The following is a 22,780-nucleotide window of genomic DNA, read 5'->3' as shown; positions in this document are numbered from 1 at the left end:
ATTATATGTATCTATTTCCCACTGATGGTTTTCGCTCATCTGAAAAGTTGAGACATGATACTGCGGTTTTGTCCATAATCTAAATAGAAATCCACTAATGTACTGGGCAGTCTGATTGAAGCACACTGTCATTTATAATCGAGATAAAATAGTGACAATATTGTCAGCAGTCACTTCCCGCATGGGTGTTTTAGTAACTGAATGCTCCCATGAGGTTTTGATCATGCATCCATGGCTACGACTCATGGGAACTCATTACTGATTTTAAAAATGAGAAGTATAAATATATACTATTTATAATGTGCTACTGCTTTTAGGGGCAGGACGATCATTACTGCATTAGACTCAGAATATATTTTCATCAAATCTGAGCTTCTTTCATCTGGATTTTGGTGGATAAACTGTAAAAAGACACCGTTTGGACAGATTTAATTGAGCCTCTTCATATTTTATCTATTCATTTTTATTTTGTGTTACATGTTTGTAACATCTATGTCCTACGTGCTATTATCTATCTGCTATCTTAGACTCACAAGTCAGTCTTTAGACGCTTTGCTTAACTAAAGACTGATGACTTTCTCCCTGATTTTGTGTTTAGATGGGCGGATACAATTTCAGAGTTTAAAAAAACTCCCTATGTTGCAGAACCAGTAGTAAATCTGCAGGGCGGTCCTTCGGTGGCTCGCTGAACTCTTGTGCTTGTAAACATAGTCCCACTAGAAACACGTGGAGCGGTACAAAATGGCTCAGCCGTGCTTGCAGAAAACTCTGTCAAAGTTAGTGGATGTTTGTCGTGTTTGCGGTGACACATTATCGCCAACTAAAAGAATCTTTTACAAGGCCATGACTCATCCGTCCGGCCAGACTATAGAGGGAATTGCCTTGTAAACAACAAGGCAATTCCCTCTATAGTCCGGGTAGAAAACCAGCAGAGCTTTTAGCTATATATATATAGCCTATATATCACATTTTTCACATCACTGTATCACCATTTAGACTAATCCGATGTTTGTAACGTCTATAAACACAATGATTGAACAAACATTACTATTTCTGTGTGCACATTTAGCTGGGCTAACCGTTAGCTGTTAGCCCTGTTAGCCGTTAGCACTGTCTGTAATAGGTAATAACTCATTAAACGGTCCGTGAAAAAAATATATTTTCCAGCAGATATCTTAGTTACAACATGATTGAGCTAGCAAAGCAATTTTGTGTTGCTATGTGTGGTATTTATTCAGTTTTGGGAAATCACGATGTCTAGAAAGCATCAGCTGACAGGGACAGCTAACACTAGCAGCAAAGCTAACATCAGGACGTCATCTGTTAAAAGCCTCCCGTTGTCGGATACAACATGAAACTACTCCAGCTAGCTCAATCATGTTGTAACTAAGACATCCGCTGGAAAAAATATTTTCTTCACGGATGAGCACACGTTTGATAAAACGGAGTTTAATCTCTCGGCATCCATTTTCAAGCTCTCTGTGTGTTTGTTTCCTTGCGGACGAGAAAAGGAGGAGCGCACATTTCCGAGAAGGCGTGTCCTTTTCAAAAATGCAAGAGGCGTTGCTTTGTTATTCGGCCATTTTCACCGGTGTGTTAAACACACTTTAGAAAGGAGTGTCCCCAAACTATCAGAAGGCGGAGATCTCTGATTGTCTGGTGGCAAGACTACTGCTATCTAGACTAGGATAATCCTGTAAAAGAGATTGATAATCTCTGCCATTAACTTATTGATTAGGTAGGCATAGTTTTGAATGAATGAAAGGATGAAAGAAACACTCCTCAGCTCTCTGTATGCATAAGAGTGTGAACATCTGTCTGTATTTGTGTTTGTGAGTGCTTGTTTGAAACTTCACACGCTACACACCAGATATGTGCAGGCCTCTCTGGAAGACCTCGTACATGGTCCTGGCATCATCGTGGTAATGAGTCAGCAGCTTGGAGCTGTCACCCATCATGGAGCGGCGACCTCCATCTTCATGCTGGTGCAACAAAAAAAAGGAGATAGAGAGAAAGAAAGACACAGTGTCATACCATAAGTCTTTTTCCACAACTTTTTTTCTCCAAACTTGAGCAATGAATGAAACCCCAAACAGATCTAATTACTCCCCATCATAAAAATGGTGTTAAATAGACACAAAAGCCTGAGGGAGAGTGAGAGGAAACTAGTTTCCCTTGTTCTTCAAATGACAATCCATCTCTTTTGTCAGCTCACAAATGCATATAAAAATATCTGAGCTGCCGCGTTGCTTTGTTTCCTTTCCCCGGTGTGTATGTTGGTGATGCGTTCTGGACGATTACAGTCCATTAAACAAAGACAGAGAACAATCGAAGCAAAATTCCTTCTTGGAAAATGAGTCATTTATGTTGAAAAGATTATGTGGCGTGGCATAAATGAAACTCATGAGTGTGCTGCTTGCATGTGTGTGCTTGTCAGGTACCCAGCACACACACTACTTTGAACACCTTCTTAGTTTACAGGAAAAAAACCCCTCATAGCCACAAAAAGCATTTCAAAGGAGTTTCACATTGAGTACAAGTGGTGCCAGCGTCACTTGCCAGTGAGCAGGCACGGGGCTGTGGTGTGTGTGTAAAGAACAGTGTGTATTTGGTTTGGTTGGGATGGTGGTTAAGGTAAACCAGGATGGGGTAAGACGAGGGCGCGTTGCACCCACAGCCAAGATGTCAAAACAAGATTTTGGACACACAGAGCAATGTGGGCAGGAGTCCTTTGTTTACATTTTTATCATTTATGTGACTTTGATGTAAATATTTATGATGGTTTTAAAGCAGAGACAATGTTAACAACATATTTTTATTAATAATAATGAGTACAGATTATGAATTTAAAGTAAAAACAGGGTCAAATTAAAGTGTTCACCACTGCTGGCTCAGCATTACTGGTGTCAACAGCTAAGTGGGACCGCATGTGTGTTTTAATTTAATACAGCATCTTAATTTAATACAGCGTCATCTTCCTCTCGTGTCTTTGTGACTGTCACTTTCTCACACACATTTGAAAGGTGTCACAGGCACCTGATTAAGGGGAACAACAAGACTTCTTCACCTCCCACTGTCTGGTGTTATGCTATGGTAACTCTATTATTGTGAAGCCGGTCATTTTGCAACAGTCAGATGCTGGTTGCACAAAATGCAGCCAGCAGATCTGCCATGTGTAATTGCGGCTTGACAGTACGCAACATCACTCCAGATGGAGTCCTGCTGTGTTTAAATGGCCGTAAAGAGTGTCATCACTGTGAGGGAAAGTACAAAGATGTGCCAAAGAACACGGGTGTTGATATTTAGATGTTGGAAAGAACCCCTCCGAGCGCCTGCAAGCTATTAACAAAAACTACCAGCAACAACCCAAACTTGGGCTGAGCGCACGGTCTCCCGACAACATGACGTCATCAGATGTTACCTCGTCCACAGTCAGCATGGTTGTGTGTTTGCGGGTGTTTATTACAAGGAATTCTCTCTCTAACCACGGGTGTATTGCTGGATGAGCCTACCGGGCCCAGGGGCCCAAGGGGTCAGAGGACCCCTGAGCCAGAGCCTCTGTGTGAAGTTGCTGTTATGAACTTTGCATTTATTGTTAAAGGGTGTCATCATTCATGTCAATAACAGAGCCCGAAAAATAATTTCTCTCTCAAGAAAGAAAGCATCATGATACATTTTAAGTGAGTGTTAATCCCCTCAGTTTATCAATAAGACTTCAACTCTGTGGGTCTGTTATACGTCCAGGCCCAGGGGCCCACTGTGTCATAATCCGCCTATGATGTCTGTCTAACAAAAGTATTATGTTAGTGTAAATGTTATGTAAATTGCTCTGTTAATTATGCACCAAACCCTTCTGAAAATTAAATTTATTATCACTGACAAGAGGCCAGACACTCAATGATAGGGTGTTTACTAAACTGTTTATTATACTGCCTTCTTTTTGGCTGGTGCTCAAAAGTGTCTTTAATCACAGTGTAAATGAAAATATAGAGTACACGCAGAAGTGACTGGGTTAGTGTCAGCAGGTCCTCCTCTCAGGCTGCCGTCCCAACAAGCTTCACCGTTCAGATGGTGAGGGCAGCAGGAATATATTTTGACAGGTAAAACCCAGAGGGAAGGTAAACAAAACACCAAGCACTCCCTCCTGCTCATGAAGCGTATTGCTGTGATTGCATGATAATAACTGAAGGTGACCTAAATGAGTGGATCAGCATTTTTTTTATCAACTCAGAGCTTTCCTTAACTGGATTTTGGCAGCTGGATGGTAGTAGAGCGAGCACCTTAGTGAGTGCAACAAACTACAACTGGAATTGTGCGAGGAACAAAACTCCATGACATTTCTGTGCATGTGCATGTGAGCGTGTGCTCCATCTTACCGGCACCTCCTCAGACTGGTGCAGCAGGTCGCAGGGTGGCTTGATGGGGCGGGGTCTGGTGGCCAACCAATACGCCAGCACTGCAGTCAGAGCGCCGATGCCCACCAGCGTGGAGGTCGGCAGGGAGCGAAAGAACTGTCCCAGCTCGTCCATCTCCGGTATCCTCAGGCCGCTCATCATCTCCTTGGCCTGCATCTTCTCCATCAGGGTGGAACTCAGCTCTGCAGGAGAGAGAGAGGACCCTCTTTGACTTGTGGTTTTTGAAAACAATTTTGGCACTTTGTCATAAAGAATGGAATACCAAATTGACACAGTGGAAAAAAAACATTTTGTGTCCTCCCAAAATAAAGACAAGGAGACAATGGGCCCCTGGGCACAGACATGCAAAAGGTCCCACAACCTCACCTATATAGGAGCAAGACACACAGACTTTGTGGTGGTTTTTACCTCTTCTTTTTTTGTTTTTATTGTTGTCTTGTGTGTTTGTGGTAATTTTGTGTCTTTTTTTGGTCACTTTGTGTGTCTGAGGCCATTGTGTGCCTCTTTGTAGTTGTTTTGTGTCTCTTTGTGGTCAATCATTGTCTCTTTGTGGTTGTTTTGCCCCTTTTTGTTGTTATTTTGTGTCTCTTTGAAGTAATTTTGTGTCTTTTTCAGTCACTTTGTGTGTCTGAGGTACTTGTTTGTCTCTCTGTAGTCATTTTATGTCTCTTTGTGGTTGGTTGGTTTGCTTATCTTAGTAGTGGCTTTCTATCTCTCTGAAGTAATTTTATGTATTTTTTTGATAATTTTGTGTCTCTTTGTGGTTGTTTTCCCACTTTTTGTACCTTTTTTGAGTCTCTTAGAAGTAATTTTGTGTCTTTTTCAGTCACTTTGTGTGTCTGAGGTACTTTTTTGTCCCTTTGTAGTCATTTTATGTCTCTTTGTGGTTGTTTCCCTATCTTAGCAGTGACCTTGAAGTAATTTTATGTATTATTTGGTTGTTTTCCCACTTTTTGTACTTATTTTGTGTCTCTTTGAAGTAATTTTGTGTCTTTTTCAGTCACTTTGTGTGTCTGAGGTACTCTTTGTAGGCACTTTATGTCTCTTTGTGGTTGTTTCCCTATCTTAGTAGTGACTTTGAATCTCTTTGAAGTAATTTTTTTTTTTTTTTTGATAATTTTGCATCTCTTTGTGGTTGTTTTCCCACTTTTTGTACCGTTTTTGAGTCTCTTTGAAGTAATTTTGTGTCTTTTTCAGTCACTTTGTGTGACTGAGGTACTTGTTTGTCCCTTTGTAGTCGTTTTATGTGTCTTTGTGGTTGGTTCCCTATCTTAGTAGTGACCTTGAAGCTCTTTGAAGTAATTTTATGTATTTTTTGGTTGTTTGCCCCTTTTTGTACTTATTTTGAGTCTCTTTTAAGTAATTTTGTGTCCTTTTTGGCCATTATGTGTCTCTTTGTGGTTGTTTTGTCCCTTATTTTGTGTCTCTTTGAAGTAATTTTGTGTCTTTTTCAGTCACTTTGTGTGTCTGAGGTACTTGTTTGTCTCTCTGTAGTCATTTTATGTCTCTTTGTGGTTGGTTGGTTTGCTTATCTTAGTAGTGGCTTTCTATCTCTCTGAAGTAATTTTATGTATTTTTTTGATAATTTTGTGTCTCTTTGTGGTTGTTTTCCCACTTTTTGTACCTTTTTTGAGTCTCTTAGAAGTAATTTTGTGTCTTTTTCAGTCACTTTGTGTGTCTGAGGTACTTTTTTGTCCCTTTGTAGTCATTTTATGTCTCTTTGTGGTTGTTTCCCTATCTTAGCAGTGACCTTGAAGTAATTTTATGTATTATTTTTTATCATTTTGTGTCTCTCTGTGGTTGTTTTCCCACTTTTTGTAGTTATTTTGAGTCTCCTTGTAGTTCCTTTGCATCTCAGTCTTTTGAGTCTCTTCCTGAATCTTAGATATAAATTTGAGTGACATTTTGCAGATGAAGGTTGGGGGGGTCTGACACTTTGGCTTGTTCAGTAATCCATCCATGAATGTAAAAAAATTAGAAGGGATTTAAAATCAGTATTTGGTTGTGATTTTCAGTTGCAGTTTTTATGCATCCTGGTATGATCAGTCAGTACCTAATCAATATCCTATTAAGCTGACTGATGTGTGCCAGGGAAGATATTCAAATAATGGCTTTGAGGTTTGTGAACCACCGCTGTTGCAAAATAGAAATAATCTGAAATTACACAGCAGCTGTTTTTCCAAAGACTGATTTCTAAAGGCATTAAGTTCTGTGAGCTGATGATATGCAGATCAAAAAAAATGTAACTATGTCTGGGCAGTAGTTTTACAGTTTTGATTTGTCTAACTGCATATTTAAGTAGTGCAGGGGGAAGCCCACATGTACAATCTCCATACAGTATTTTCAAAGTAATTAAACAGCTTGCCCAAATGCAGACACAGAAATTTACTACACATACACACAAAACTAGACCCTCCAACAAGTTTCCCAGGGTTGAATTTAAACCACTTTGAGCCAGATGTGTCTGATAACAGCGTTTTATGAATAAATTTGATCTCACTGTTCCACCTGTGACTTAAAACACATGAATGTAATTGAGGGGTCTTCCCCTGCATTCTTGCTCTTACAGTAAAAGCCACTCAGAATAGATTATCTACACTACAGCAATGAGAAGTGGTGGGACTAAAAAGACGAAGATACAATACACACACACACACACACACATACACACACATACACACGAGCCGTGAGATGCATAATTTATATGAGGGGGAGGCTGGCTGCAGCGCTGACTGGAGGGTTTCCTTCCCTCCCGCGGGAAATGAGTCAGAGACAGCACCACCTGACCGAACGAATGGCGTAGGGGCACTGCTGCAGCTAACAGCCAATCAGAATCACTTCCTGTCTGCTAGCTCGCTCTCTCTGTCTCCCACATGCAGAGCCACAGACCAGTGTTGCTGTTAGGCATAAATATGTGAGGCCGTGGGAACACTCACTTCCTCATTCACCTGTTATTTTGAGTTGAAGCACTGTTATTAGTTTACTAAAGGGAAGCTGAATCGTATGAACCCTCAATAAGGTGAAAGTAGGTTTGAGGAAGCCAGATGCATGACTTTCAAAACCAATGAAAACTAAATGCAAGACTGATTTAACCAAGAACAACAGGATGAGAAACAAGCCATCTCTGTCTGATTCACGAGACCTGATGAAGGTGGTGTAAACAGGCTGCTGACAGCCAGGACTTTAAAGATATTGAGGTCATGAGTCTAAGCCCCCTTTACCCAGAAAATATTGACCAATAGACTATTTTTATTTGGTATTATCAACATTGTGTTTATTTAGTATCATTTCTAGAATGAAACATGTGTGAACACGTACTTCCCCTCTCCTGATTGGTCATTGCTGTCAGTCTCACAGCCTGTTTATGCCTCTAGAATAACATCATCTGTACATTGTGCTGATGAATGTCCTTCATTTTTTCCACACTGCAGTTATCTTTGCATCAATGAGAGCCTCTTCTTTTGTTTGTGTCAGTGTGTGGGCAATTGCTCTCTGACATGGTCCCCGAGGCATAGATCTCAGCGGTGACATATGTAACACAGCTTGCTCAATATTAAGAACATGTGCATTTCTCTGCCTCAGTAAAAACATGAAAGTAGTGGAAGACTTTTTTTAAACAACGTTCCATTTCATATGTGTGTCTGCTATTGTTGAAATGAAACCTACATCTTTCCATAGGCCTGCTGATTTTGGCAACACGCATCTGAAGCTATCTTTATAGAAGTGCAAACTCTGTCACTATCCTTTGAGCCAACATGAAAGCATAAATGACAGCCCTCTCTGTCAGCAGAAATATACTTCTTTTATCTATTTATTTTTTTACCAACTTAAAAGTAAAACATGGGCGGCATGGTGATGTGGTGGTTAGCACTGTCGCCTCACAGCAAGAGGGTTGCCGCTTCGATCCCGGGTGTGGGAGCCCTTCTGTGCAGAGTTTGCATGTTCTCCCCGTGTCAGCGCGGGTTCTCTCTGGGCACTCCGGCTTCCTCCCACAGTCCAAAGACATGCACATTGGGGACTAGGTTAATTGATAACTCTAAATTGTCCATAGGTGTGAATGGTTGTTTGTCTCTATGTGTCAGCCTGGCGGCCTGTCCAGGGTGTACCCTGCCTCTCGCCCAATGTCAGTTGGGATAGGCTCCAGCCCCCCCGCGACCCTCAAGAGGATGAAGCGGTTAGAAGATGAATGAATGAATGAAAAGTAAAACATACTGGAATCAGCCTGTAAAATCTCCATGAAACTTAAGTTTTGAATTGTAGAATTTAAAATCCCCTCAGGCTGCTAACATCCCCAAATTCCCAGGAAAAAAACTACAGTGGACATGAGCACACTGAGTTTAAAGAAATACTGTAATTAGCCTGTAAAATTTCCATTTTGTCAGTTTTGAAATGTAGAATCCAAACTCCCCTCAGGTTGTTAAAAGCCCCTAAATTCCCATAAAAATGACATGTCCTCAGTGTCTTATATAGGTAGTGGTGCCACCAAGGGGAGGCCAGACTGGGCCATGGCCACCCTGATACAACTGCCCCACCCCTCTACCCCCACCCTCCCACTGGTCCCCCTCGTGAATATATTCAAAAATAATTGGAGGCCTCTGTGTGGTGTTATAAACTTGAGTAGCCTCATAAATGTTTTGTTCCTTACAACCCATGTTGGCCATCAAATTAAAGCTGTATATAGCCCTATACAACTAGCCTATTTGAAAAACCCTGAAATTCAGTTATGGCTTTTGGTTTTGGTGCGCCACCCCAAGATTTTCAGTGGTCCCATTTTGCCACCTGTTTGGAAATTTGCTGGGGGCGCTACTGTCTAACAGCTGACTACAGCCGCAAAGAAGACTTTAAACTATACTGGAAAAGTAAATATCTGTTTTTTAAGATACTTTAACACTCGCATAGCTTTGCACAACAACACATACAACAAACAACTGTGCTCCTTCGTGCTTGCAGATTAAGGTAGATTAGGAAACGTATCATAGGTTAACAAAACATAGGCGTTATCATCACAGTTCATCATAACCAAAAATATGCATTACTACCAGTCCAGAGCTATGATTGCGTGCCAGTGTAGTTTTCAGTATCTCAAAGATCAGAGAAGGTGCCTCTGAAGAGTTCAGCTAAATGCTTTGGTATATGGCTGTCACGATATTTGATCATGGTTATATCTAAAGAAAGTTAAAGAAAGAAAAAATAGAAAAAAAATACAATGAAATAAAATGCCATCAGTTAAATTCATCCTTAACCTTGTTTGCTGTGTGTGTTGTCGTTTTTTGACAAATGAATTACACTTAAAATACAAGTGTAAGGAGGTGGGAAAGAGCAGTTACACTTAATGGATAGTGAGAAGGCAACCAGATGGTGCTGAGGGAAGAAGACAAAGGAAGAAAGGAAAGGAATGTATTTCTTTAAGAGGCATAATATTATTATATGTGTTGTATTAACATGATATCAATATTTCATTTTTAAATATAACGTTGTATTGTGACATCCCTATTTTGTAACACCCTGAGGGAGTCAAATACACCCACAGAAATAGAAATCTATTCTATGACTACAACACCAGCGTATAAATGTCAATGCATGTTTGCACATGCTGTCTGTCCACACATCAGGGGTCATCATCATCATCATCATCATCATCATCATCATCATCATTTGTCAAGCAGCGCTGACACATAAAGTCAAGTACGGTAATACAGCTATTGCTCATCATCTCCACTGCTTTGATTCCAGTCAGAAGCACAGTACCTTCAACTGCTCTGCAGTGAATTCCCTGACGCTGCTTTCCCAAACTTCTGCTTGGGCTCAAATCCTCTTAAAACAACGAAACTAGAGTTTCGGGTCAAACAGAAACTATCACCTGTAACTGAAAAACCACAGCGGGACGGAACCCTCTGATGTGTCTGAAACCAGTAATGTGCCTTTGACACCACAGAACTCTCTGCTTCTCTTTATTTTTTTACTACATTGATCTGGCATTTCCTCTTTTTCTGTTGTCCCTTTTTTGTCACTGCAGTTCCAGTAATCTTCACGGGGGAATCAGAGTTGCTCAAGTGCTGGGAAATGTTGAGTGTGATATAAATTAATAGAAACCACTTGAGGATGCTTCTGATCTAAACGTAATGGTTGTGGCATGCATATGGGCGTTGTAGCAGTCGCAATGTCAGAGTTAATTCTGGGATGAAATGTCCGGCACTGTTGAGTGCACTGAGCGCCCACTGTGCGCCGCTGGAGTCTGTCCCACAGTTAGGTTTAATTATTGTAGAGACATGGCAAATTAGAGACATAATCTGGCACCGTTTCAGGTGTCTGGGGTGGATTAAGACCAATTTTCTTGACAACAGAACATGTCAAAAGTAAAGTTAGAAATGTTAAACCTGGAAAAGAAGTTCTTATATAAAAAATACTTTGATTTTTTTGATCATTTTAAAGGAACAGTTTAATAATTTGGAAAGGCTTATTCACTTTCTTAAATGAGGCATTCAATATAAAGTTTGTGGGTTAAATATGAAGCCACAGTCGGGACAGGGTTAGCATAGCTTAGCATAAAGACTGTTAACAGGGGTAAAAGTTAGCATGGCTCTGTCCAAAGATAAAAGTAAGACCAGAAGAACTTTAAAGCTCACTAATTAACAAATAGCATATTGTTTATTTAATTGGTACAAAAACACTAAAGTAGAAAGCACATTTTGCTGGAAAGGATGCCAAATGTTGAACAGTGTGGGTTTTGGGAGGCCAAACACTGCATACTTAACACTGATCTATCCATATTATTTTGAGGACATGTTGATTTTCAGGCCAGGCATCCTGATGATTATACGTACTATGTTTGGTAAAGAAAAAAAAAGACCCCCACAACACAGGAGCGGACAGATATAGTAAATTATATTTATGCTACGGATAAGATTACTTTCCCGTTTTGTCTTCAGAAAATGTGTTAAATAAATTCTGGACCATGTGGGCAAATATGTAAGACCCTTACGGCCAGATTTTGTGGAGGTATCAAATGGATGACCTCATAATGTTGTTTTATTTTAGCAAACTTGATTGATTTCCAGATTTATGAAACCAAGTCACATAACTTGGACTCGAGCCAGACTGAAATCACAAATTTGATTACTTTAGACTTGACAAAATCAAAAAAGACCTGCTACTCAACTTGGACTTCAACACCACTCAATTATGACTTCACTTGGACATAAGTCCTTTGACTTGAAAACACTTGATACTTTACCCCAACCCCAAAGATTAAAAAGTATGTTATATAAAAAGCATGCCAAGAATCTAGGCTGACCAAACGTCCTCTTTTGCCCAGACATGTCCACTTCTCACGTCCTGTCCGGGGCGTCCGGAGGGTATTTATAAATTGATGATAATGTCCGGTTTTCCTTGTGTGTGTGTGTGTGTGTTTGTGTGTGTGTGTGTGTTAGAGTGCGGCACGGGCCGCATATTTCTGTCCGAACCCGACAATCATTCTGTTTTGCTATGTCCAAAACCGAACTGAGCCCGATATTATTAAATTACTAAAGCACTGAGTTTGTGTCACACAGTTGTTATGGTTACAGGCTATTTAACAGGCCGGGGCGTGTGCCGGGCGTGTGCCGTGGGTGCTCCGCGGAGAGGGAGACCTCCATGTTTGAGACGGTAGCGGGCGGCGGGAAGTCGGAGGCTTCCAGCGAGAGGAGAGTGAGAAATAAAACAAAATAAGATAAAATAGGAAAAACCTGTCTCCCTCTTATATTTAATTTTCAGCGTTTAATCAAGGCGGAGGCGGGCGGCGGAAGGTCCGAGGCTTCCAGCGAGGGGAGAGGTAGAAACAAACAGCCAGTGTGTGTGTGTGTTCTGTTCAGGTGTTGTCACGTAAATAACAGTCCCCAAGCAATAAACAGGACAGACAATAGGATTTTATTTATTTTTACACTACATTTTCACTGAAAGCTGACCGAATCCGACCCCAGCCCGAATACAATTTATACATTTTTGACTGAACCCAGCCGACCCATTGGGTAGGCCTACCGTCGGGACCCATTGGGCTCGGATCTGGGAGCCACACTCTAGTGTGTGTATGTGTCCCCTATCTATAGGGGCCTATCTGAATTTCTGTCTTTGAGAGATATTATTTTGTAATATAACTGAATTTTCTATCCATACATATAAACTTTAAATATATAAAAATTATAAGGCATCTTTGAGTAAACTGCGAGTATCATTTAAATAGGCTATCTCGTGGCCGGCCGAGTGTCCTCTTTTTTGGAAATCAAAATATGGTCACCCTAAAGAATCAATTCATTTCCTTTCATTTTATGAATCAGCTAAATTAACATTCTTCATTCCCAGTGTGTCAACACTTTACTCTCCAGAACCCTAGCTTGATTTAAACCAATTCAACAGCATCCAGTCAAGTTGCAGGAGAGAATAATGAAGAACTAACTTTACGTTACTGAACGACAGTTTGAAAAAATTATACTGAAAGATAATTTCGTTTGTGTACAAAAACTACGGGGTGGTCAAAAATCAAAACAAAATGAATAAAAAACCCAGACGCAACAACTTCCAACTTGAGCTTGAAGTCGCACAGAGACCAGTAAGACGAGGCTAATATTAGCATAGTTAGCGAGCTAACGCTTTGCTAAGATTAGCTTAACAACTGACTAACATTTGAACAAACTTGTTTTAACAAATAAATGCACATTTTAAAAAGCATTCATGATTTTTGTACATTGATTATATTATTACTCTGTTGTTAAAATGGCACTGCATTTGGTTAAGAGTGCATTACATCTTGTTTCAGACTTGAAATTCAAAGTCGGGACTTGCCTGTCTTGCAAAGACTTGAGACATACTTGGGACTTGCAAAACAATGCCTTGGTCCCACCTCTGTTGATTTCTGCTCTGTTTTTTTTCTCAAGTCTCTCTCCTGACATATGTTTCACTGCTCTTTTGTGCACACTTTATCTCTTGGAAAATGTACAGTTCTCAAATTTTAAAATAAAACTGCTTCTGTCCTAATTAAGGTTTTGTAAAATAAAGTGCTGTCTCTAAACAAAGGCAATTTAAGATTTTAGCTGGAGTTCTACAGTATTTCTTGCGGTCTATCCACCTGCCCAGTACTTCTGTGCAGTCTCTCCAGCTATAGTTCACATTGCGAAATACAGTTCTGTTTATGGTTAATGGACTTGCATTTGTATAATGCCTCTCTAGTCTTCCTCTAAAGGTGCTTTTACACTTCACGTAACAGTCACTCATTCACACACAGAGTTATACACTGGTGAGGCTACCATACAAAGTGCCACCGGCTATAGTTAACATTCACACGTCACAGCCGTCGAGAGCAATGGGTTCAGTACCTTTACCTCAACATATTATTAATTAGCTTTATAATTGTTCTGATTTTATTGATTTGCACAGAACAAGTGAATCTTTTCCTATCGTACACTTTATTTTCCACATCACACTACCTGCATCTCACACTGTATTGTTCCATATTACTGTGCAGCCGATCGATCTGAGCAGTTCTGACAGGAAGATCGATGACAAAGCACCAGGCAGGCAGCTCACCACCGCACACACACACAGACAAGATAATTTCCATGTTGCTGTCGTGCCAACAGCGCATGAACAGCTGCACTGTGCCATAAAAACAAACAAACAAACCTCAACACTATCAACACGGGCCGCCGCCAACATCAACCGAATCCACCATGCTTATCACCTCTGATACAGAAACACTGACCTGACTTGTTCTGTAACTGTGGAGTGACTGTGGACTGTTTCATAAGTAATCTGATAGTGCACACTGGATGTATTGCCTGATAATGAATGCATTTAATCTTCATGATGATCACTTCTGAGATGATTTTGAGGCATTTATGTTTGAGATAAATATGTTGAGTCTGATGATGGCTTTCTTAGTGGGTGGTCCATAATTGAAGTTTGTCATTTTTCTCAGATTAAAGTTAAGTTGCCTGACACATGCAGATATCCCTACAGAGACATATTGGCTGGCTCAGTGAGGATGTTATAATTTAAACTCAAATTTGCCAAATAAAAATTTCTCAGATACACCAGCTTGTTTTTGCTGAAACCTGGAGGACGGAAGTATTTTGGCATCTTTGTTCTGTTCTGGTCCTGCTTGTAATAAAACTTTAAAGCACTGAGCATGTTGACAGATGATGCACTTATTTACATGCTTTGTCTGCATGCTTGATTGATTTCGAAATCACAGTACAGTCCAAATGTTCTCTATAAAATCTGTGCATCACTCGGGGAATCCTTTAATAAGAAGTTGGCTGCTTAGATGTTGTACATGTAATGTGGCTCAATTGTGTTCAGAGGCTAATGTGGCCTGGCTGCAGCGGTGACAGAGCCACTGTGGATTAGTTGGTGTTTGAAAAGAGTCGGAGGAGGAGAAGCAGCACTAAATATAGACAGACTCCATTACCTACTGACACCACTGTGCAGAAAGCTGGAATAGGAGAGGCTGGATTCGGCTTCACTCAACCTTACAGACGTAAACACAAAAAAACTTTCTTGGACATTTCAATGGTTGTGCACAGACACAAACACAAAAACAAGCATCAGTAACAAGAGTCAGTAACATCTGATTTTATATTTTATTTTGTTGAGATCAGGACTGCACTCCAATTTGAATTTTTAATATTGCCACACCAAAATTTAAATTGGAGTGCCGTCCTGACATTAAGGATTCAGCATCTAGTCTTAAAGGTTTAATCATGAGTGAGAGCGTTGTGTCTTTTTTTATTTTTTTTTTATTTTGTTGCCCATCTCTGCATCCAGTCCTGTCTCCTAAAAACAGGGCCAGAGCTAGCAAATTCGGCACCCTGGGCAAGCTTCCCTGGCCACCAGAGCATGTGAGCGGAGCGGAGCTGAGCGGGGAGCGGAAGAATTTTGTGTTGAGCGAGGAGCGGCTATTTTTTTTAAAAAGGTGGAGCGGAGCCTTATCTCTCACTCCGGTCGCTCATGCCCCACCCAGAATGCATCTTTGCACCTGCGCACACCCACACTATTTTCTTTCAAAACTATGGAGTTTACTGTGTACTTCAGAAAGGAAACTGAGAAGAGAAGCAGCAGTACCTTGGAGAACGGTCCCTAACTGCAGGGAGAGGTGAGAGGGCTTCGGAGGTCGGCCGCTTAACCTGGTCCGTCTCCTCCACACTTTGACTTATTTCCACCCTGCTGACAGCGGTACCGTGGAGAACGGTCCCTAACTGCGGGGAGAGGGGAGAATCTACCAAGCTCATGTTTTATTTGTGAAAAGAAGATTACAGGTTAGGGTAGTATGACGCAGTTTTTTTGAGCGGAGTGGTGAGCAAGTGGAGCGGGATAAAATTTATGATGGAGTGGAGCGGAGCAGAGCGAAGAATGCGCAGAACCAAGCGGAGTGGACGAGCGGCACAAAGTGACAGGTCTGCGAGCGAGGAGTGGAAATTTTCACCCGGTCCACTCCACTCACATGCTCTGCTGGCCACCCCCCAAAAAATCATCATATTTCATATTTATTGTATTTACTACAAATGAGAACAAGAGCTAATCAACCCAAATAGACAGCAATAATGATAAATAAATAATAAGAGAATAATGTATGTGCAAATTTGATGTGTTTTTCTTCTATTCTATTTTATTTTAATGCTCTCCACACACTCCACTCACTGAACTCACTCCTTAATGAAGACTTTAAGGTAAACTGCATTGCCAGGACTAAAGGTGGTACCCGCTGCTACTGACCAACTGTTGGCATTAGATCTTTGGATCTTTTTGCCCTCTTATTTGCTGAGAATCCAGTGTGGTACATAAATGTAGTGTTTCACTACCTCAAAGCAATGCTTTCACTAAACAAAATCCAGGCAGCAATTACATTCTCACCACAATGTAAGTAAGAAATTCAGCAGCATATAAATGTCATTTCCAGGAGACAGGGTTGCAGCGTTTGCGTGGGCATGAAACACATATTTTGGAATTTAACAAAGCCTATGGGACAACATCAGGAAATAATCCACATCTGCTGACTCATCATTGTACACCCACTTCTGGCATCTGTTTGTGATGGACTAAGCACAAAAGTGGAGCCTGCATGGTTAAATGGACCAGCGTGTGATACAGTACAGACATGCTGGTGCTCAACATCCAACCCGCCATGACACAGCCTGATAGCAGCAGGAGACCCACAGCCTGGCTGACACCTAATTGGCCTCCAGGAGAGATGCAAACATCTAACTGCCCATCATTGTCTCTCTCTCTTTTCTGCTCTCGTCTGCATTTTCCTTTAAAGAAAAATGTTTTCTTATACTACAAGATATAAGACATGAGAACAAGACAGGGCAAGAAAGGTTCAGGGCAGAGTCTGACCTACAAGAGTTGTAACCCTAACGCCAATTTCTAATGACTCACTGAAACCACGTATGCTTCACTGAAACGTTTCCTCTTAAAAAGTGATGTCAGACTGTTACGAGACAGAGCGAGGGTTGAGTTGAGTGAAAGGTCTTAAGAATCAATTAGCCCTCCAATATACACAGTGGCTATGTCCCATTTTAGCGACTGACTCCATCCAAGTATGGAGCTTTAGTCCCAAAAACGCCCCAACGGCTTGAAAAGCTCATCTAAGGAATGCAGTCATCTTTTTCCCAACACGTTCTCACTCTGACCTCGTCACATATTGTCGTTTGGTCATGGACTTCCTATGTCAAGATATGACGTGCAAGGTTGGCTGTTGATGTCCTGGGACGCTGTGTCAACTTCTGCCTGTTACATACATTGTCTTCTTTTAAGATACACTTCCATTTTCACAGGAAATGTACAGTTTGCATACAGTCTCTTTCAAAATAAATGCACTACATTGGTACAACACTGCGAATTTTTTTCCCTTAAACAACATACATGTACGCACATGGTTACGTTTAGCCGACACATGCATGTGGTTTCATTTAGGCAACAGAAGCTGGCTGGGTTTAGGAAAGAAGAACAGGGTTTGGCTTTGCAATCACACGGGAAGCGAACACCAGCCTTCCGGGTGAAAGTTTGTGGTTGTTTGACCCATCCACCACCGCTCCCACCCACCCTTCTTGGACTTCTGTACCCTTAACTATTGTTGCGTATCATGCCAACGAGAAAGGACAGCTTTCTTCGTCTGTATCTGACGCCGGAAGTCACTGACCAAGACGACTTCGACAACTTCGGAGTGAGACCAGGTTGCCTTTTCCCCAATTTGATGACAACCAGTGAAACCTTCCCTCAAGGTGACTCTGTGGTGAATTCTCTGAAGGAGGTACATTCAGGCCTCTGAGGGCCGCATGTTTGTACGCAGCCTCTGAAATTGGACAAAGATTCAATCTTCATCTCTGTCTTAGAAATCTCAGAATGAATATCCAGTCACTCAAATTGGATTTTGTTACCTTTTTTGATGGAAGAAATAAATAATGTAATATATAATAATATAATGAGATAGGTCATGTGTTTAAATTTAGATGACTATCTTAAATAAACAGGGTCATTTGCTCAGCTGTTTCAGCCTCCTCTTCACTACAGCCCATGGGCCTGTTTCCAACTAGCTGTCCTGTAGTAACCTAAATAATGCTCCCCAGGGACACACACACACACACACACACACACACACACACACACACACACACACACACACACACAAACATGCACGGACACATACAGGTCTTTAAGTCCATCCTTCCTGTTGCTTTCAACAAAGATTGTTGCTTCAGCTGGCGTGACAGAGGGACAGCAGGTCAGCAACAACAATGACCTTTATCAGCTTGCAAACTCAAAGACCTCTCTGTTTAATTTGTGAAATCACACCATAAAAATCGTCATCGTCCCTGCAGCGGAAATCCTGTTGCATTTACAAATATTTGTAAAGGTAGGTTAACTTAACGGGACAGTCTCTCTAACCAGAGACTTGGCCATTGTTTTGCAAGTCACAAGTAAGTCTCAAGTCGTCACACTTGAGCCACAACTCAAAACTAACAAGCCCCAAGACAAGTCTAAACTCAAGACCTAAACTTTGAGTTTTGAGTTCTTTTTAAATTTTTAAAGAGACAAGGTTATCAAAAAGTTACTTAGCTGTTTAGCTAACATTAGCTTCGGTAGCTAGCTATGCTATTGTTAGCCGTGGCTTGCTGTTCTTTGTGCAACTGTGCAAACGTTGAATCAAGTCGGAAGTTGTTGCGTCTCCATCTGTAATTTTTGACCCAAATGTTTTGCATACTGCAATTTGTTCTTTGTTGACCACCACTTAGGTTTTGTATGCTAACAAAATTATCGTTGGCATACTTTTTGCTAACTGGTGCTCAGTAACGTAATGTTAGTTCTTCGTGGTTCTCTCCTGTAACTTGATTGAGTGCTGTCGGATTGGTTCAAACAAAGTGTTGCTTTGTGAGGAATGAATCATGTTAATATTAGCTGATTTAGGAATTGAAGGGAAATGAATTGATTCCTGGCACATTTTTTAATACCATACTTTCTGATATTTGGCTTTAGGGGAAGGTATAAAGTATTTTCAAGTCAAAGGGCTCAAGTCCAAGTGAAGTCATAAGTCACTGGTGTTTTTTAGTCCACGTCTTTTTTTTTAAATTTTGTCAACTTGAGTCTCAAATCATCGTTGCAACTTGAGTCTGACTCAAGTCCAAGTCATGTGACTCAAGCCTCTACCTCTGCCTCTAACCACCGATCCACAAAAAAGATGCATACATTTGCCGAAGGGAAGTTTGGGAGTCCTTGAGTGTAATCTGCAACTGTGACACAGTAACAAAGGTTTATTGTAAGACAGCGCTGCAAACTTGTAGTTCAAATACATTTGAAGACATCACAGCTATCTCCATGACAACTGAATAAACTCCAGCCACTGACGAAGACCTTGAGCATGCAGAAAGTTCAGAAAAAGCTTGTAAGTGAATGTCTGATTAAATCGTCTTTTGTACGACTGCATCTTAAAAGTCAACTTTCTCAACAGAGATACATTTAGATGGTTTGATAGCTTTAGTTGTCTTTTCATATTTAGTGACTGATGCTTTAGTTTATAGAAGCTTTTTTTTAGATAATTTCCTGGTATTTTACCCGCGATACTCAAGAATACCATCTGTCGTCTGTCATGTTTTTAAGTGTGTTAAGTGTTTTTGAGTACTGTAATGGAAATCTGAAATCTAATATAAAGTGAGTTCTGTCAAGACAGCCTAATGTATCAGATAAAACAGAATCCAGTCTGGGGGAAAATGTTGGAAATATTCATGAATGAAAATGATTTAAAACATCTGACGCAACATCCGTCAATGTCTTGCTTGGAGACGTAATATACACTTGGCTGGAGAGCCTGAAATATGTGCACAGTCAAACACTGAACTGCAGTTTGCTACAAAGTGGATCAAATCTATTGCAAAACATTTAGTGCACATACTGTGCATCAACAGCTGGAGTAAAAAAAAAACATCTGAACTTTTCATCATGTTAAATATTTTAGCTATAAGATGAACCTGAAATCTTGTCAGCCGTACATATTGACTTAAGTCTGAACTAGCTTGAAAAAGCTTGAGATGGATAATGTGGATGAGTTTAACTACAATAAATGAGCTTGACGATGCTAAAGCTTGTCAGCTCGCACAAAAGGCTCAGCGTGCAGTTGGATGTACTGAGGTGTAAAATGTCTACCAAAGGATTTAATTTAACCGTGGCTCTTGACTTGAACATGAATTACAAGGAGCAAAGACGATTCCCAGCTGTATCCACTCACATAAAAAGCTAAATGTTCTCCATAAGTGGCAGTATTTTGGGATGGCAATTTGGCTGACTGGATACATGTTATATTCCCACAAATGGCTCATCTAAATTGCCTCCGACCAGTCGCTCCCCTGAGGATCTGCGAAAGGCTGGAGTCACTACATTCAGTCCATTTAAACAGCACGAGTAGATCTGGTCAAAATATCGATTTTTAACTATGAACCTCAGCTGCATCACGGCTTGTTTAACGCTCCTCATCTTTACAATCTACAGTAAGAAATGATTTTGGTGCAGTGTTAATGCTGCAAGCTATGCAGGGATGGGAGCTTGTGAATGGGCCAAATAGACTTCCTGTGACCTCTGAGGCTTAAAGTGAAGGAAACGCAGCCCGGCGACCTTAAGTCCCGCCTCATCGGCCCATCTGAGGGCCGTCACCAATGATTAGAGTCCAGCGTGGGGAGATTACAGCCTATTAGCACAAAGGCGGATGACCAGTAGTAACCTCACACTCTATTTAAAGCCATCCAACTAGGCTTTCTCGTATTATTTAAATGCATTTTCCTCTGTTCAGCAACTTCACTCACATCAATGCATTTCATCTTTTTGCTATTGCTTCTTCTTTTTAACCTTCAATCATCCTTGCACAGCACCATCTCTCTGACTCACTCTCTTTTAACCACTCCTTATCTCTCAGCCATTCCTCCACACTAAGACCACCCTCTGTAAGTCAAGCCACAACTTCTCCATGCCACTGTCCCTGATGTATAATTGTACAGACACTGTAGCATCCTCTGCACATAAAACAGCAAATTCCCCTTCTAAACTGATGTGCAACACGTGAGGCAAATGCAAGTATCATTCATTTAATAAAATGAAACAAGCTGCAGAGCAAACAGTACAAAATGCAGCACTGAAGTAAAAGTAAAGAGTCACACAGAGCAAGCAGAAGCTAGAAAAAGCAAATCAGGCAAAAGATCTAAACTGTCATTGCACTGCGGAAGGGTTAAAGCAGCTGTGGTCTATGCAGCGGCACTTACAAAGGCGTCGGAGGCAGCCAGGCAGCCGGTGAGGTGTGATGTGGATCTAACTATGTGTGTGTGTCTGTGTGTGTGTGTGTATGTGTGTGTGTGTGTGGTGTGTTAAGGGGACTGAGGCGGATATCAGATCACCCTGTGCAAACTAGTGATTACCTTCCAATTGCCACCGGCCAGATTAAGCTGAGGCAAGCAAGAGGAAGGCAGCGAGATGCGTTTTGGCTTAGTTTGGGCCTGGCTGGCCTCCGTATCACACCACCCTCAGCTCGACAGACGCTGCGCGCTCTCACCACACCCACCCGCCCCTCCCTCCACCACTCTCTCTCTCTCTCTCTCTCTTTGATACCCTCCCCCTACCTAAACACGCAGCGCTGGCATAGTGACACACAATACATATGCAAATCATTCTTATACAGTTGATATTTGCACACTTAAACAAATTACACACACTGACACTAAACAAGACTGCTCCCAGTTTGATTTGACTATCAAAGTGAGAGTTGGGTTGGCCTCCAGGTCTCAACCTGTGGGGTTAGGACCCCTAATGGGCCATAAGATGACTTAATTCATTGGATAGAAAAGGCAGGGAGAGCATATCTTTGCTACTGTAATCTTACTTATTCATCTTTTTATTCATTATTAAGTAAAAGTGTTGAATCCTTTTACCAGTTCAACCTGACAGGGAAGACAACACACTGTTAAATTTTTCACCACTGTGCCCACACTTTCTGGGCACGGCTTCATTTTAAAGGATATGAGTCAAAAGGGCTGTCAACCACCAGAATAACGGCTACACATCACAGCTTCCTGGTGAAAGCTTTCTTTCTCCACGTTGTTAATTTTGGAGGAATGACGAATGGTTCTCCTTTTGACTCTGAAATCAAAGCTTTTTGAGGGGTTTTCTTTAGCAAAGCCATCAATATTGGAAGTCTTAATCTGGAAGGGGCAGGACAAACAACACAACCCAAATGTTTAGTACAATACTGTGAAGACTGATCTATAAGATTCTTGAGCATGTGATGGGCAGACAGACCTGTTTCAGCACTTAAGTCCGAGCTATTACTGCCCAGCATCCCACAATATGAGGAAGAGGATGTGCTGAATGCTGACCAAGCAATATGCCGCTCAGAGGGAAAGATGCCATGTGGATGTGAGAGCACCCAGACTGGCTGGAATTATTGATCACACCAGGATTAAGACTTTAGAACAGTGTATATCTTAAAATCACTACCTTGATATATGATTAAGGTCAGGACATGTAACTACAGGAACTTGTCAGCTACACTCAGTGCAAGTGCACAGTGATTGACATCTATTACACAGCAGGCAACACTCAGGATTTATTCAGTGCAGTCATGCAGTGTTTCTTTAATTTTAAGGTTTTTAACACTATCCCCTGTTACAATCTCTGCTTTGATACCATCCAAAAAGTTGTCTGAACGACAGATACAAGTGATCATTTCCCTGGTGGGCATGAGCCTTGTGCTATGCTAAGAAAAGGAGCTACTGTCCCTAAATACTCAACCATCATTGGCTGTTTTCTGTAACAGGGTGGGGCAACTCCACCACCATCCTTTTAATCAAATATTGAGA

At 41.1% G+C, this 22,780-nt stretch overlaps 1 protein-coding gene across 3 annotated transcripts in view; it reads right to left on the bottom strand.

Moving 5' to 3' along the window:
• The window catches only part of acsl6 (acyl-CoA synthetase long chain family member 6), a 51,438-nt gene that overhangs the window by 25,697 nt on the left and 2,961 nt on the right, over positions 1–22,780 (bottom strand). For 2 of the 3 annotated variants that reach the window (XM_078172582.1, XM_033649682.2), the window contains exons 2-3: positions 4,377–4,597; positions 1,868–1,982 (exon numbers count right to left, since the gene is read on the bottom strand). In XM_078172582.1, coding sequence (XP_078028708.1) covers positions 1,868–1,982; positions 4,377–4,580 — 319 coding nt within the window. In that variant the 5' untranslated portion in view covers positions 4,581–4,597. Of the gene's footprint in view, positions 1–1,867; positions 1,983–4,376; positions 4,598–21,190; positions 21,303–22,780 lie in introns of those variants that run through there. The other variant, XM_078172581.1, reaches the window with a different exon arrangement.

Source organism: Epinephelus lanceolatus, chromosome 11 (genome assembly GCF_041903045.1).
Source record: "Epinephelus lanceolatus isolate andai-2023 chromosome 11, ASM4190304v1, whole genome shotgun sequence".
Lineage (NCBI taxonomy): Eukaryota > Metazoa > Chordata > Actinopteri > Perciformes > Serranidae > Epinephelus > Epinephelus lanceolatus.
Note: the sequence above shows the minus strand (reverse complement) of the source record. Positions and strands in the feature narration are given on the sequence as shown.